This window comes from Sebastes fasciatus, chromosome 7 (genome assembly GCF_043250625.1).
Source record: "Sebastes fasciatus isolate fSebFas1 chromosome 7, fSebFas1.pri, whole genome shotgun sequence".
In the NCBI taxonomy this organism is placed as follows: Eukaryota; Metazoa; Chordata; class Actinopteri; order Perciformes; family Sebastidae; genus Sebastes; species Sebastes fasciatus.
Genome location: NC_133801.1, coordinates 36725213 through 36743014, shown reverse-complemented (window position 1 = coordinate 36743014; position 17802 = coordinate 36725213). Strand labels below are relative to the sequence as shown.

Genomic DNA, 17802 nt, shown 5'->3' with positions numbered 1-17802 from the left:
GGTCGGACAACACCTCTTACCAGCAAGCTGTTTTCTAGCGTAACCTGAGTTTGCTGTGGTACAGAGACCACCCTGAGCCTTATGGTAAAGCACGGTGCTGTGGTACAGAGACCCCCCTGAGCCTTATAGTAATGCACGGTGCTGTGGTACAGAGACCACCCTGAGCCTTACAGTAATGCACGGTGCTGTGGTACAGAGACCACCCTGAGCCTTATAGTAATGCACGGTGCTGTGGTACAGAGACTACCATGAGCCTTATGGTATTCCACGGTGCTGTGGTACAGAGACCACCATGAGCATGGTGCTGTGGTACAGAGACCACCCTGAGCCTTATGGTACTCCACGGTGCTTTGGTACAGAGACCACCCTGAGCCTTATGGTACTCCACGGTGCTGTGGCACAGAGACCACCCTGAGCCTTATGGTACTCCCGGTGCTGTGGTACAGAGACCACCGTGAGCCTTACGGTACTCCACAGTGCTGTGGTACAGAGACCATCATGAGCCTTATGGTACTCCACGGTGCTGTGGTACAGAGACCACCATGAGCCTTATGGTAATCCACAGTGCTGTGGCACAGAGACCACCCTGAGCCTTATGGTACTCCACAGTGCTGTGGTACAGAGACCACCATGAGCCTTATGGTACTCCACGGTGCTGTGGTACAGAGACCACCCTGAGCCTTATGGTACTCCACGGTGCTGTGGTACAGAGACCACCATGAGCATGGTGCTGTGGTACAGAGACCACCCTGAGCCTTATGGTACTCCACGGTGCTTTGGTACAGAGACCACTCTGAGCCTTATGGTACTCCACGGTGCTGTGGTACAGAGACCACCCTGAGCCTTATGGTACTCCACGGTGCTGTGGCACAGAGACCACCCTGAGCCTTATGGTACTCCACGGTGCTGTGGTACAGAGACCACCCTGAGCCTTATGGTACTCCACGGTGCTGTGGTACAGAGACCACCATGAGCATGGTGCTGTGGTACAGAGACCACCCTGAGCCTTATGGTACTCCACGGTGCTTTGGTACAGAGACCACTCTGAGCCTTATGGTACTCCACGGTGCTGTGGTACAGAGACCACCCTGAGCCTTATGGTACTCCACGGTGCTGTGGCACAGAGACCACCCTGAGCCTTATGGTAATCCACAGTGCTGTGGTACAGAGACCACCCTGAGCCTAATGGTAATCCACAGTGCTGTGCTACAGAGACCACCCTGAGCCTTATGGTAATCCACAGTGCTGTGGTACAGAGACCACCCTGAGCCTTATGGTAATCCACAGTGCTGTGGTACAGAGACCACCCTGAGCCTTATGGTAATCCACAGTGCTGTGGTACAGAGACCACCCTGAGCCTAATGGTAATCCACAGTGCTGTGGTACAGAGACCACTCTGAGCCTTATGGTAATCCACAGTGCTGTGGTACAGAGACCACCCTGAGCTTTATGGTAATCCACAGTGCTGTGGTACAGAGACCACCCTGAGCCTTATGGTAATCCACAGTGCTGTGGTACAGAGACTACCCTGACCCTAATGGTAATCCACAGTGCTGTGGTACAGAGACCACCCTGAGCCTAATGGTAATCCACAGTGCTGTGGTACAGAGACTACCCTGAGCCTAATGGTAATCCACAGTGCTGTGCTACAGAGACCACCCTGAGCCTTATGGTAATCCACAGTGCTGTGGTACAGAGACCACCCTGAGCCTTATGGTAATCCACAGTGCTGTGGTACAGACCACCATGAGCATGGTGCTGTGGTACAGAGACCACCCTGAGCCTTATGGTAATCCACAGTGCTGTGGTACAGAGACCACCATGAGCACGGTGCTGTGGTACAGAGACTACCCTGAGTCTAATGGTAATCCACAGTGCTGTGGTACAGAGACCACCCTGAGCCTTATGGTAATCCACAGTGCTGTGTTACAGAGACCTCCCTGCAGCCAGTCATTGAAGATGAGCTGCAGGCCGTCTGGTTGAAAGAGCTCAGTGCTGCAAACTGACAGTTGGTGGCTTTGCCACTTCATCAAACAGCAGAAATAAAGTCAAATGATTATAATATTCTTCATGGTATAATTATTCAAATAATGAAATACTTAAATGCTTTAACACTGAGTAAAGCAATAGAATAATAATAATAGAATTTCTAATCCAACAGTCCATACCAATGTACTACTAAAATTATGCTTTATTGGAATGCTCTCCCTAAAAATCTGAGTAAGGGTTAAATCAGCAGCAACTGGACTTGGTTTAGATTCTCGAAGACGTTTCACTTCTCATCCAAGAAGCTTCTTCAGTTCTGGCTGAATGGTAGGGGAACCCAGAAGTTTAACCTCTGTGGGGTCGTTAGCAGGAATATAGAAACCACTCAGGAGGATTTTCAACAAACACCGCATCCCTGTGTCTTTCAAGTACAGCAACACCATCAGACAGAAACTGGTCCACCCTAAAGACCGAACACCCAAACACAAGCAGAGTAACCTGGTGTATGCAGTCTAATGCAGTGAGGAGTGCACATATTTGTACATTGGTGAAACCAAACAACCACTAAACAGCCAAATGGCTCGACAAAGACGGACCAACTCCTCAGGTTTAGACTCTGCAGTCTATCTACACCTGAAGGACAAGGGACACTCTTTTGAGGACAACAACGTGCATATTTTGGACAGGGAGGAAAGATGGTTTGAAAGAGGAGTGAAAGAGGCCATCTATGCTAAAGTAGAGAAGCCAACACTCAACAGAAGAGGAGGCCTAAGGCATCACCTATTGTTCACCTACAATACTGTCCTGGCATCCCTTCCAATGAGATTAAACAAGCATTCACACTTGACCTGCACCGGACAGTCATTCACACCTGGTACCAGCTGACTCTAACGACTCCAACCACCCATGTGGCAGTCATTCACATCTGGCATCAGCTGACTCTAACGACCCTTAACTACACCGGTCACACCTCTAGAGGAGCACCATTGTACTGAGTGGTTTCTATATTCCTGCTAACGACCCCACAGAGGTTAAATTCCTGGGTTCCCCTACCATTCAGCCAGAACTGAAGAAGCTTCTTGGATGTGAAGTGAAACGTCTTCAAGAATCTAAACCAAGTCCAGTTGCTGCTGATTTAACCCTTACTCGGATACCATGACCTGGATGACTGAGAACCTTCACAAACATCTCCCTAAAATATTTAAAGTAACCATAAAATTGAAACAGCTGAAATAAGTGGGCATGCTGAACACATTATCAAACAAATGCACCGGTGGAACTGATAAATTCTGAAGAGCAATGAAGCATGTGTGGATCTATCAGTATTTCTGAATACAATCAGATTTAGGTCTGATGGGATAGGCACTCCCTCTGGTGCCCCTGCAACTCTCTCTCAAACAATACAGATCCAACATATTGAGGGATTGGAAAAGGAAGGACTGAAGAATGATGCACAGTGAATGCTAGGGGCCTCGCCCCCAGCGGTAGGGCCCCAACAAAGTTTGCTATGGGCCCCAAAAAGGCCCAGGCCCTAATGTCTGTAGTGGTTTGACCCTGAGCATCAGAGCTAGGGTCCAACCGGTTAATAATCTGTACTAGGGATGCTAAATTAGATTTTTTTTCCTAACCGATAACCAACCCTCGTTAACTGATTATTAACCGTTAACTGACAAGATTAGTGTGTTTCATGCAGCGGTGCTGTACGGTTTTATTTCTTAACAAGCCAACCAACTGTAGCGATAACTGAGTCCCCAGTTCACCGTCAGGAGAGTTACTGTAGCAGCCACGGTGCTGCATTCACTGTCTCCAGTTCACCCTCAGGAGAGTTACTGTAGCAGCCACGGTGCTGCGTTCACTGTCTCCAGTTCACCGTCAGGAGAGTTACTGTAGCAGCCATGATGCTACGTTCACTGTCCCCAGTTCACCGTCAGGAGAGTTACTGTAGCAGCCATGATGCTACGTTCACTTTCTCCAGTTCACCGTCAGGAGAGTTACTGTAGCAGACACGGTGCTGCGTTCACTGTCTCCAGTTCACCGTCAGGAGAGTTACTGTAGCAGCCACGGTGTTGCGTTCACTGTCTCCAGTTCACCGTCAGGAGAGTTTCTGTAGCAGCCACGGTGCTGCGTTCACTGTCTCCAGTTCACCGTCAGGAGAGTTACTGTAGCAGCCACGGTGCTGCATTCACTGTCTCCAGTTCACCGACAGGAGAGTTACTGTAGCAGCCACGGTGCTGCGTTCACTGTCTCCAGTTCACCGTCAGGAGAGTTACTGTAGCAGCCACGGTGCTGCGTTCACTGTCTCCAGTTCACCTTCAGGAGAGTTTCTGTAGCAGCCACGGTGCTGCGTTCACTGTCTCCAGTTCACCGTCAGGAGAGTTACTGTAGCAGCCACGGTGCTGCGTTCACTGTCTCCAGTTCACCTTCAGGAGAGTTTCTGTAGCAGCCACGGTGCTGCGTTCACTGTCTCCAGTTCACCGACAGGAGAGTTACTGTAGCAGCCACGGTGCTGCGTTCACTGTCTGCAGTTCACCTTCAGGAGAGTTTCTGTAGCAGCCACGGTGCTGCGTTCACTGTCTCCAGTTCACCGTCAGGAGAGTTACTGTAGCAGCCACGGTGCTGCGTTCACTGTCTCCAGTTCACCGACAGGAGAGTTACTGTAGCAGCCACGGTGCTGCGTTCACTGTCTCCAGTTCACCGTCAGGAGAGTTACTGTAGCAGCCACGGTGCTGCGTTCACTGTCTCCAGTTCACCGTCAGGGAGAGTTTCTGTAGCGTCCACGGTGCTGCGTTCACTGTCTCCAGTTCACCGTCAGGGAGAGTTTCTGTAGCAGCCATGGTGCTGCATGTATTGTCGAGGACACATGCAGCCACTTTCCCAGTAGGTCTCCACCGCATCATTTAATTTAGCTGCGAGGTCGGCGTAACGTTAGCGAGTGTCCGACAAACCCTGTGTGTATGTGCTACGATTACAGCTGTAGCGTCGCTGTTGGCTCGCCGTTGTCACACACATACAGTCTGTCAGCGTGGCGTAACGTTAACAAGTGTCCAACAGTCCGTGTGTGTGTGTGTGGCGGCGGTGAGAGTGGGGTTGTCAGTGGCGTTCTAGCTGTGAACATAGCAGTGCAGTGTGTGTAGTTTATTTGTCGGTGAATAAATGCTACGACTCCTCGGACCCAAACCAACTTCCTGTATCTGTAACACCGTCTCAGACTCTCTTAAGGTGGACTGTTAAGGTGGACCAGCTATTCTCCTGTAAGGGACAAGCTGCTCCTCTCAGTTTTGCTCAGCTTTGTATTCATTTTTATATTTCTTTTAACTGTTTAACCGATAGCATTAATCTGTAAAAATTCTTAATATCGGTTAACGGTTAATTATCAACATCCCTAATCTATACTTACTGCTTAGCTGAGGACTGTTCCAGTTATAAATGTAATCTTAAGAACCAAAGAAAAACACCACTGATTAATGTGTGCTGGGTTGGATGCTACATTAGCAAAGCAGACTGACATGCTAACAAGCCAGGAGCAGCTGACTCCAGTTCCTGCATCTGTTAGTGACAATTTATTAACTTCAACACGGAAGGGGATGTGACAGCACTCAACAATTATTTTATACACTACACACACACACACACACACACACACACACACATGTGTGTATCCAGCTGTCTTGTCACAGCATCAAAGTCAGACAACAATGTACACATCCAAAAACACACATTACACACACAGAGTATTAACACTCGGTGGCAGATTCACAGACTGAAAAACACACCAAGACCTTGAGACACAAATGTACATTATTACAATAACACGCACGCACGCACGCACGCACGCACGCACGCACGCACGCACACACACACACACACACACACACACACACACACACACACACACACACACACACACACACACACACACACACACACACTGTTATAAAATGCCCCCCCCCGAACGAAACCTAATTAACACAAACCAACAACATTATGGCATCGTCTTGTTCGGAGTGTGACAGTTGCAGGTATTTGTAGTGACGTTAGGTCTCAGCAGCTGTAGCCTCCCTCTACATTAACGTTTCACTAACAGATCAATGTGAATTAGGAGGTATCACAATGATGAGAGCAGCACACAGAATTACATACATACGATTTACATAAAACGTCTCAGTCACATGTCCACGTGGGCCCACATACAGTAGGATAGTGAGAGGTTGGCATTTTAATAATGCCAAGCATTAGCCCACATACTGTAAGTGTACCTTTGCCAGTCACCTGATCCTGCATACAGTACCTGTCCCTCAAACATATACCCCTGCCCTGTAGCATGTAGTAATCTTCTGTCGGGCATTCTCACCATAGATAGCTCCTCCCTAGAGTGTAGCTCCAGCCCCGTACCTACCGGCCTGCCTTTAGTGACGTAGACTTTTTCTGTGCTCTTTTCCTGCCAGCCTAATCCCATCAGGGCCTGTGCTGACTGCTACTTGATGATGATCTGTATCCTGTTCCAGACTAAGTCAGTGCTTTCACCTAACTGCTTCTGCATTTTGAGTTTGCTTGTGCACGGGTCCCACTACAGGATTGTCTCGGATTGGTGTATTTCCACAAGCCCCTCCACAATGCGACCCACCACCTCTGTCAGGCCAGTGGTGTTGTCTCTGGGACACAACAATAAGTATATTCATATAACAACAATCAAAACCAGCGATTACAAATTGCTTTATATCGTTCTAACCCAAACTACCCACCAGCTGTCTGGCAGTTTTTGTTTATGTATACATTAAATGTGCATCCTAATACCAACCGGGGGTAAGGGGTAACTGCCCAGAAGCCCCGCACTCCCAGGGACCCGCATTTATTTTTGGTAGCTTGGTTATTGGTAAATTTGTCTCAACCACAGAGGTTTCCTCTTCAGAGACTTCAGGACTCTGCCTACAATATGCAGTTTTTCCATCCTCCTGCACTGCACCTAATGGTAACTTAGAGGCAGAAGGTTACATAAAATACACAAAGGGCGGTAGTTGGTGGTGTTGGTGGTGGTGTTGGTGGTATTGGTGGTGGTGTCGGTGGTGTTGGTGGTGGTGGTGTTGTTGGTCGGCCCAACAGCATATGTTTGAGGCACCCTAACAGGTTAATCCAGCCATGTGTATGTCAGACTGTACTTTGACTGAAAGAAACTAGTTGATCAGCAATCATGAAGATGAATTAACTGAATTAATAATGAATACATTATTATACATACCCGGGCTGCTGAGCCTTGGTATGTATAATAATGTTTTTTTTAAAAAATTCCTGAATCCGGATCATGATTCGGATCGCCACCAAAATCTGATGGATTGTTCATTTTGCCACACACCACCCCTCCAAAAAAATTAATTCAAATCCATCACGGACTTTTGGAGTAATCCCGGTAACGGACAAACGGACAAACCAACAAACCAACAAACCACCAAACCAACAAACCAACGCCGGTGAAAACATAACCTCCTTCCTAGGCCTTCGGCCTTGGCGGAGGTAATAAGGAACTGTCCCTTATAAGGGGCAGATGGCTCAACCTTAATTGGATTCTTTGTCTCCATAAAAACCTCTAGATGGACTCTTCTTGGTGTGGGACGTCTCACCAATCACATGCTTCCAGATTGTCAGCAGCGAGTCGACAGAAGCCTGCTCTCACCTCCTAAGCCACTTTTAGTGACAGCAGTTATGTCAGGTTTTTGTTTCAGTGGTGGACCCAAATGCAGAAAAGGACAAGGAGTTAGCAGACTGAGTTCAAAGATTTTCATCAAAAACAAGCTCACCATGAACAAAAAGGCAGCCGGTCCGGCAGAAGGGTAACAAAAGTAAATCCACAAAGCAAAGTCAAACTGTAGTTGACTAGAAAATACAAAACACTGTAAAAAGTCACACAGGTGAAACTCAATACCGGAGGAGCGACGATGAACCGACCAAGCAACAGTGGAAACACAGAGACTACATACACCAGGGAATCAGGGTGATTGGACAGAGGTAGAACAAATCAGGGTGGGGCAGACAATCACAAAAAGGCGGGAAAACAAAGGAATGCAGGAAGTAAAACTAGACATGACACAGGAGGAGTGAATTTCAAAATAAAACAGGAAACACTAGAATGAATGAAAAGAAAAGAAAACCCAAATCCAAGAAACCCAAATCACAAATAACAGAACTAATAAACCACTAAAAGGATAAACACAAGACAGTCTTAACTCTTAACAAGAATAAAAAATCCAATGTCCTCTGGCACAGTGCCAGACCGTGACAAGTTATATAAATGTTTTCTGACCATCTTCATGCCTACTGTGACTGCATCATGTATTAAGTTATCAAGTAGCTCCAGCACCATTTACTAAGGCTGTCTATCTTCGCCACCAGGCTGTCTCGGCCTTTCCCACTTTTGCATATGACTTTCTTTTTAATAAAGATTTCTGCTGATCCTTAGAGGAAATCCTTGTCAATCATATATTTCTGTAATTTGTTACATTTGTTTTTACAGCAGTTTTTCTTAGTGTGGCCTAGCTATATTTGCAGCACTATAAATTTATTCAATTAATTCATTATGTTAGAACTAAACAGTTTCACATTTGAAAGGCAAATTCAACGGATGTAATAAAAGTAGTGAACAACTTGGGTAACAATCTTTGGGAGAAGTGAAGTCAAGGCTATAAGTGAAATCCACCGCTGAGATGGGATCCAAATGATCCTGAATTTTGGGATCAAATTGATCCAGATTTCTGCCTTAAATTTTGAAATACCCAAATGCAGCATTTTATCTGGATAAAAGGTAGGATTGGATCACCAAATCTGGATCCAAATGTTCAGGATCAGACATCTTTGGATCTGCTTTGAAATACCCAGTTTTCAGATCTTATCAGAATTCAATCCAATCCAACCTCTATAATCCTGTGAGATCATTTTGAAATACCGGCCCCTGGGCGACTTGTCCAGGGTGTACCCTGCCTTCGCCCAATGTCAGCTGGGATCAGCTCAGCATTAGTATCCAAGACCCGACTCAGGACCTACCAGGTCCAAATAATATTAAATTGAATTGGTTCGGGTAAGCTGCCGTTGTATTACTGTAGGTCTCAGGTTTCTTTGTTAATATGTCTAATACCTCTCTATCAGCTCTGGTGATCTAAGGGAAGTCTGGTAGTCCTTTTCACGTGAAAATTATTAGTGAAAACTATATGTGAAAGTGACACTAGAAAAATAAAATATAAAAAATGTGAGCTGGAATGTTGACGCCACGTTGTTACAGGATTTAGTCAAGTACAGAAGAGATGAGGCACAAGAAGAAGACAAGGGACAAAGGGATAGAGAAATAACTAGAGGTGATGACTTGGGAATACATACATACATATGTATGTACATATATATGGTAACACAAATCTCACACAATGGAACACATTGGCCAATGTGTGTTTGTGTTGATTAGCATATAGATAGGATTACTGATGCCTGTGTGATGGATGAAGGGCTTAAGGCTTCCACAAAACCTACAATTCACTTTCAGACTTAACACGCACAGAAAGAGGAGGCGGACTGACAGCAGAGGATTATAAAGGTCAATGACACAAAGTGATGGCACAACTGACTCAATTCACATTCTCAACTGTCCACTACACAAGGCAATGATTCACCTTTATACAAATGTCCCAAGCCAGGAACTCAAGGCGCCTTACTTGTTGATGAAGGTTACTTCGCTCTCTCCTTTAGTTTAGAAAGCACAAGACCATCCTTTGGAAAATCAGGACATTCTGCCACCCCACAGTTCTTTGCACTACATGAACTGACAGCCCTGGCACTCTCAGTTCCATCTTCTTCAACAAGTTCAGAAATGAATTGAAGCTAAATTCAGTGATTCATTCAGACAAATTCTAGAAATACACGACATTGATTCAGGTTTAGTTAAAAAAAACACTAGGACAGCTCCAGAACATGTGTGTCAGCAGTGATGCTGGCACCTGCCCACAAAGTTTGCATGAGGGATCAATATTTGGGAATATTTTGTGAAGCTTTTGTTTAGACCAGTGCAGCCAATGTAATGTAACTGTATGATGCCGTGTCTGGAACAAACAGATGAAGAATGGATCCGGCCAAGTGCCTCCTCCCAATGCTCTTCTGAAATCTCTATTCCTAATACAAGTCTCAGGTGCTAGATAGTGTTTGTACCTGTCAGACAACTTTTTATATATTACTGATATGCCCTCTTTAATTAGTGGATCATCCAGAAAGAGTGAGTCCATGGGTGATTGTTCGGGAATACAAGGATATAGGGCACAATTTTTCTTAACAAAGATTCGCTTTTATTATAATTCCTTTGAAGCTGCTCAAAAGATGGAAACAAATTGTCTATGTATACGTCCATAAAAATATAGATTTTTTTCTCGTGCAAATACAATGTTGTTAAACGATGGTGCAAAAGAATGATTTGCTGTAATGGGGGCCAATAAGGAGCTGGCATGCCAACCATAGAGTTTTCTTTTTCTTAATCTTGAATTCAGATTCTGAGAGAGTGGGAGACGACCGGATTACCAATAGAGCTAGGAGACACTGTATGTAAGACTAAAGGCGACTGAAGCAGAGTGAAGTTGGCAGTAAAACTGTGATTGTAGCAGTGAATGTCCAGTTTCAGCCACAGCTTTTCAGTAAATAAATGCTACAGCTCCTTAAGACCCAAGCCAAGTTTCCATGTCTTCCTTGCCAACTGCTGAGTAAGGGCGGAACAAAATATCGATACAGCAATATTTTGTATTACTTTCTGTTGCGAAACATTATCGATACACTGTCGACAAATATCGATATCTTTTATATTAAACATGCAGGAGTACCAGCATTGCTCTTCTTTAAGTAAAAAGGTGTAAACTCTGAAGAACTGTCTGTTCTGAGGAGAGCCATAATGTCAGTCTCTCTAGTTTAACCAGTCTCCCTATGCACACGCACTACACACTGAGCTATTTCTTAAAGAGCTACATTTCTCATCTAACAATGCATAAGCAGATCTTCAGAGTGTAAACTGTTTTACTGAAAGGCACAATGAGGAGGATCTGTAAACACAACATTCAAAGTTGGCCCCTCCTCCCCAACGGATTCACTCTCACTGTGGAACTAGCTTTGTCCGCTTGGTCCGCTCACCTCACTATCTTTACGTTGTCCGCCATTATTTTGCTTATGATCTGGTACCTGGTCACTACCTTTTTACAGGTTGGTGCCAAGAGATGTCTCAAATACAGCAAAATAAAAACATCCACGCAGAGGACTGCAAGGTCTCTGCAAATACACACACCGCCACACACTTCTAGTGAGTCACAAGAGATGATTGAGAGGATTAATTCTGTATCAGTTTATACATTGTTTTTTAGGAAAATTCTACTCATTCTGTCTTTGGGGATAGCTCATTATTGGCCATGTCTACTTATAACCAGGTTACTGATCACAAACATTTACAATAAATAACTACGGTACATGTAAACCTGTTGTCCTGCAAAATCTGATTTATCCCAGTAGCCTGGTTACATAGTGAAAGGAACTACTGTATATACACTATTCTAAGAAATAGAAATATTGTAGATGTCTTGTACATCGTAATATACAGTACAAACTCAGTCTGACAGATCTTTGGAAACTTTGGGATCTCCACTAGACTTAAGATGCCTGGCATCTCACTCAACAGCCTGATCTCAGAAATATGTGAAATGACCACAATCTATAACAGCGTATTACGTGGTGGTGGCATGGAATGTGTTAAAATTCCATGCTGGCAAGACAGAAACAATGCCGATGTAAAGACAATTACGATCCTTTGTCGTGGACCCAAATTCTTAACAATGTAGTTTTGAAGCCTAAACCTAACGTTAAATTGTTTAACCTAACGATACCTAACGTTAAATCGTTTAACCAAACAACGTAGTTTTGTAGCCTAAAAAGAATGTTAAATTGTTTAACCTAATGATGTAATTCTGTAGCCTAAACTTAAAGTTAAATTGTTAAACAAAACAATGTAGTTTTGTCGCCTAAACCAAAGGTTACATTTTTTAACCGAACGATGCCGTTTTGTAGCCTAAACCTAATCTTAAATTGTTTAACATAACGATACCTAACGTTAAATTGTTTAACATAACGATGTAGTTTTGTAGCATAAACTTAACGTTAAATTGTTTAACCAAACGATGTAGTTTCGTAGCCTGAACTTAACGTTAAATTGTTTAACATACCCAACGTTAAAATGTTTAACCTAACAATGTAGTTTTGTAGCCTAAAATTAACGTTCCATTGTTTAACCTAATGATGTAGTTTTTTAGCCAAAACCTAACGATAAATTGTTAAACAAAACAATGTAGTTTTGTAGCCTAATCCAAAGGTTAAATTGTTTAACCTAACCATGCCGTTTTGTAGCTTAAACCTAATCTTAAATTGTTTAACCTAACAATGTAGTTTTGAAGCCTAAACCTAACGTTAAATTGTTTACCATAACGATACCTTACGTTACATTTTTTAACCTAACAATGTAGTTTTGTAGCCTAAACTTAATGTTAAATTGTTTAACAAAAAGATGTAGTTTTGTAGCCTAAACCTAACGTTAAATTGTTTAACATAACAATACCCAACGTTAAGTTGTTTAACCTGACAATGTAGTTTTGAAGCCTAAACCAAATGTTTAATTGTTTAACCTAACAATGTAGTTTTGTAGCCTAAACCTAACGTTAAATTTGTTTAACATAACAATACCTAACGTAACATTTTTTAACCTAACGATGTAGTTTTGTAGCCTAAACCAATGTTAAAGTGTTTAACCTAATGATGTAGTTTTGTAGCCTAAACCCAACGTTAAATTGTTTAACATAATAATACCCAACATTAAATTGTTTAACATACAATGTAGTTTTGTAGCATAAACTTAACGTTAAATTGCTTAACCTAACAATGTAGTTTTGAAGCCTAAACCAAATGTAAAATTGTTTAAAATAACAATACCTAACATTAAATTGTTTAACCAAACAATGTAGTTTTGTAGCCTTAACTTAACGTTAAATTGTTTAACTTAATAATGTAGTTTTGTACCCTAAACCTAACGTTAAATTGTTTAACCTAATGATGTAGTTTTGTAGCCTAAACCTAATCTTAAATTGTTTAGCGTAACGATACCTAATGTTACATTGTTTAACGTAACGATGTAGTTTTGTATCCTAAACCAAATGTTAAATTGTTTAACATAGCGATACCTAACATTAAATTGTTTAACCAAACAATGTAGTTTTGTAGCCTTAACTTAACGTTAAATTGTTTAACCTAACAATGTAGTTTTGTAGCATAAACCCTAATGTTAAATTGTTTAACCTAACAATGTAGGTTTGTAGCCTCAACCCAACGTTAAATTGTTTAACCTAACGATGTTATTTTGTAGCCTAAACTTGACGTTACATTGTTTAACCTAAAGATGCAGTTTTGTAGCCTAAACGCAATTTTAAATTGTTTAACCTAACAATGTAGTTTTGTAGCCTAAAGGTTGAAGTGTTTCAGTGGTGGTGGTACGTAATTTTAACACATTACGTTCCACCACCGCCACATAATGGGCTGTGAATAGGTCGTGGTCATTTCACGTATTACTGTGAGATCACGTTGTACTTCAACCTGCTGAAATTCCTCTTTCACTTTATTAAACAAAGTGCAAAATCCTGAGTACACAAGCTGTAAAAGCATCCCAGTGGACTGTGTTGTGAGGGTCACTTCACTATGAAACCACAAACAGAGAAATTAGGATAGAAATCAGAGGAGACTTGATAAAGAAATAAAGAGAAAAAGAAAGAGACAATCAGGCAGATGGACAGAAGAGATTAACAACAAACGTGTCAGTTAGAGAGGAAGACTGCTACAGGCTTATGGATGATCAGCTGTCCCTCATCAAAGTTTCATAACCACAAAATCAAATATTAAACATCTGCCATGGAGACAGAGAGAGAAGACAGACATGTGGCTAAAAACATTGGAAAACAGCTATGGAGAGAAGAAAGGAAGTAGTCGGAGTTAAAAGAGAGAGGACGGCAGAGAGAGAGAACATGAGGAGATACAAGATTACAATACAAAAAAACAAAGTGCAAAAATCTCTTTAATAAAGACAGAAAGAGAGAGGGGAGTAGTTGCTTGAGACAAATGGGCAGAATAGTATCAAACTCGAAGCAAAGGGATCCTGACTAAAGAAAAGATAAATATAGCAATAGCCAATTATATTTACCCTCTCTCCACCACAAGCCTTATCTGCAGAACAAACTGTGTGTGTGTGTGGGTGTGTGGGTGTGTGTGTCAGCGTGCAGAGGGGATGTGTGTGTTCATGTTCCCAGACTATGTTGCAGCTGCTGTTGTTGTTTCTCCCAGCATCCTCCTCTTCATCCCACACACACTATAGAGATGCTATTATTGCCAAGTCCCTCCAATTAGATGGATGTACTGTAGTGTTATCATCACCCAACTGAATGGCAGTAATGAGGAAACATCAGAAAGCCCAGAAAAGTGGAACAGATGATGATGTCACGACTCCTCAGGACATCCATGTGCAAATGAGAGGAATAATAACAGAGAGTAAGCTAGACGTAAACAGTAATATTCTATAATCCTATTCATCAGGTTTTAGTGTAGAACAGCAGCTCTCTCTGTAATGCAGTTAGTTTGCCCTCATCTCTCTATCCATCTTCTCATCCAAATTTAGCATTTTCTATCCCTTTTTAGCAGCATTGCAGTGTAAGTTAGCAAGATCAACTTATTGATGAATGTCCATTTCTGTTTTGGTACAGGAACACAGTTGGCACAATCTGGCGTAGCTATAATCATAGTGTATCATCTCTGTATTTACACAGCAGTTCAGTATGTGCTCTCTTCTGACTGCTAGGAAACACTTGTTATACTGTATGTGGGGAGTCTTCAGGTCTGTCTCCACCACCATCATCCAAACACCAACTGAGATTCTCACACACACACACACACACCATTACTCACCAGTACGGGTGTTGATGGTGAAGAAGTTCTGCGGGTTTCCGCTGATGATGCGGTAGTTGAGCCGGTCAGCGGCGGCAGGGGGCGTGGCATCAGGGTCCTGGGCCTGGATCTGGATCACAGAAACCTCCCGTGGAGAGTTCTCGGGCACCGAGGGCCGGTACAGCGGCTCTGAGGTCAGCGGGGCGTTATCGTTAACATCCTCCACCTGGACGAACACCTCGATAGTGGCGAACTGGGGAACCACGCCATGGTCGCTGGCATACACGGTTAGCCAATAAGAGTCCTTGGTCTCGCGGTCCAACATATCAGTGGTGTAGATCACCCCTGGTGGAGGAACAGACAAAGACAGCAAATACTTCTGTTTATTTAAAGTCCCAGTAAAACACCAGTTAGAGCGTCTTCAGCTTCTGTACCTGGAGTATCCCCCTGTGAAACAGAATATTTGAGTGATGTACAGTTTCAAGAGGGATTTAAATCAAATCCTTAGCCTTTGATTGGAGCGCTAAACAGTGGGCGGGCTTAGAATGTAGCACGATACGGAGCTCCGGAGGACTGTGGCTCCACACAGATTGATTGATGGATAGATGTGATGGTATTGTTTGAAATTGGTTGTTAGCTTACGTAAGCACACATGGTATTTATTTTTACAGGAAGAAAAGATCATTGGATTTTTTTTTTTTACACCTTATGTAAGAAAATAATCCTAACAAAGTAATGTCAAGACTATTTTCAGTGCAGCAGCACAGACATGTTTATCTTCAGCCCCAGTAACGAGAGATTTTACTGTCATTTCCTTCTAATGTCAGAAGTCCTCAACACAGCAAGGAGTAAAATAGTGAGGAAAGAGAGAGAAATAGTCTGCGGAAGTTACAGTACAAACACACCGCATCATACAGCCTGGAGTATATCCACAGTTTTCACTATTATCACAACGGTCCTCTAGCTGCTTTCACCTGAAAAGGTAAAAAAAACACAGAACATACCGTCAACAGTTTCCATAGCGACTGTTTATCTGGTACAGGCTAGTAACTAAAGGAGACTTTCTGAAAAGCTATGAAATATGACTTCTATTGTTTTAATGCTGTAGTACTACAAACTCAATTCTGACTCAATGCATATAGAACCAAAACTATCAGCATGGATGTACCGTACACCACTGGTGCTGCTCCAAGAGGCTCCTGACTTTGGTTGCTGCTTGAGTTTTGCTAGGAAGCCAGGCGTATACATAGCTGGATAGATGCTGATGCTGATGCTGATGCTGATGCTGATGATGCTGATGCTGATGCTGCTGATGATGATGATGATGCTTATGCTGATAATGATGATGCTGATGTGTCCACATACTTCTGATTCTGATTATAGTGACCAATAAATCTTCCAATTATTATTATTATTATTATTATTGTTATAACTCATTATGTTGGTCATTAGTGACAACAGTTATAAATCTAGGAGTGACAGACCTTTAAGCTACACTGTCACAGTGTCATTAGAAGTCAAACTAATGAACCGACCACAACCTGCACTGAATCCTATTCTGGGTTCAATAATAATAGAAGCACTGTGTCTTTGAGTCTTTAACATGTTGTTGTGTCTTTGAGTCTTTAACATGTTGATGTGTCTTTGAGTCTTTAACATGTTGTTGTGTCTTTGAGTCTTTAACATGTTGTTGTGTCTTTGAGTCTTTAACATGTTGTTGTGTATTTGAGTCTTTAACATATTGATGTGTCTTTGAGTCTTTAACATGTTGATGTGTCTTTGAGTCTTTAACATGTTGTTGTGTCTTTGAGTCTTTAACATATTGTTGTGTCTTTGAGTCTTTAACATGTTGTTGTGTCTTTGAGTCTTTAACATATTGATGTGTCTTTGAGTCTTTAACATATTGATGTGTATTTGAGTCTTTAACATGTTGATGTGTCTTTGAGTCTTTAACATATTGATGTGTCTTTGAGTCCTTAACATATCAATTTGTTTTTGAGTCTTTAACATATTGATGTGTCTTTGAGTCTTTAACATATCAATGTGTCTTTGAGTCTTTAACATATTGATGTGTCTCTGAGTCTTTAACATATTGATGTGTCTTTGAGTCTTTAACATATTGATGTGTCTTTGAGTCTTTAACATAATGATGTGTCTCTGAGTCTTTAACACTCTGAGATTCTAAAAGCTCTTAAAGTTCATTATTATAAACCCTCGACGTCTGCTACCACTCAACGCCACATTCACAGAGACCTGATCAGAGCACGTCATTCCTCTCATCCAACCCGGCTCCACCACAGGCCTGTAAAACTGTCTCTGTTAAACATACCATCTACTCCCATGATGCACCAGGCTGAACTCCTGCGACCTCTGACCTCAGTGTGTGTGTGTGGGGGGGGGGGGGGGGAGACTGTGTTGAGTGCTCTTGATTAGCCAGCTGTGCTGGTAATATGTACTTGGTGTATTGTCTAAGTGGCTGATTACTCTCTTCAAAAAGCACTTCTTTCCATGTGGAACCCTCGTGGGCTTCACATGAGTGCTGCTGGCTAATGCTAACACACACACACACACACACACACACACAAACACACACACACACACACACACACAAACACACACACACACACACTCACAGGTATGTTTAACATATTAGTGTGAAGCTCTTAGCCGCTCCATTTGCCTTAGTGGAGAAGCTCATAAGATATTTAGATTTAGAGAGTTGCTGCTGGAGAAGGAAGAAATACCCAAGCATGTGTGTGTGTGTGTGTGTGTGTGTGTGTACTTACTTCCACTGTGCTCAGCAGTGGTGGGGAATAACAACTGATCACCAAATCCATG

The 17802-nt window shown here is 42.8% G+C and overlaps 1 protein-coding gene across 5 annotated transcripts in view; it reads right to left on the bottom strand.

Annotated features, from left to right (window-relative positions):
• fat3a (FAT atypical cadherin 3a) overlaps positions 1-17802 on the bottom strand; it is a 228643-nt gene that overhangs the window by 94521 nt on the left and 116320 nt on the right. For all 5 annotated transcript variants that reach the window (XR_012594613.1, XM_074640548.1, XM_074640550.1 and 2 more), the window contains exon 3: positions 14986-15309. Coding sequence is in view for 4 of the 5 variants with exons in the window: in XM_074640548.1 (XP_074496649.1) it covers positions 14986-15309 (324 nt within the window). In the remaining variant the exon portion in view is untranslated. The remainder of the gene's footprint in view (positions 1-14985; positions 15310-17802) is intronic.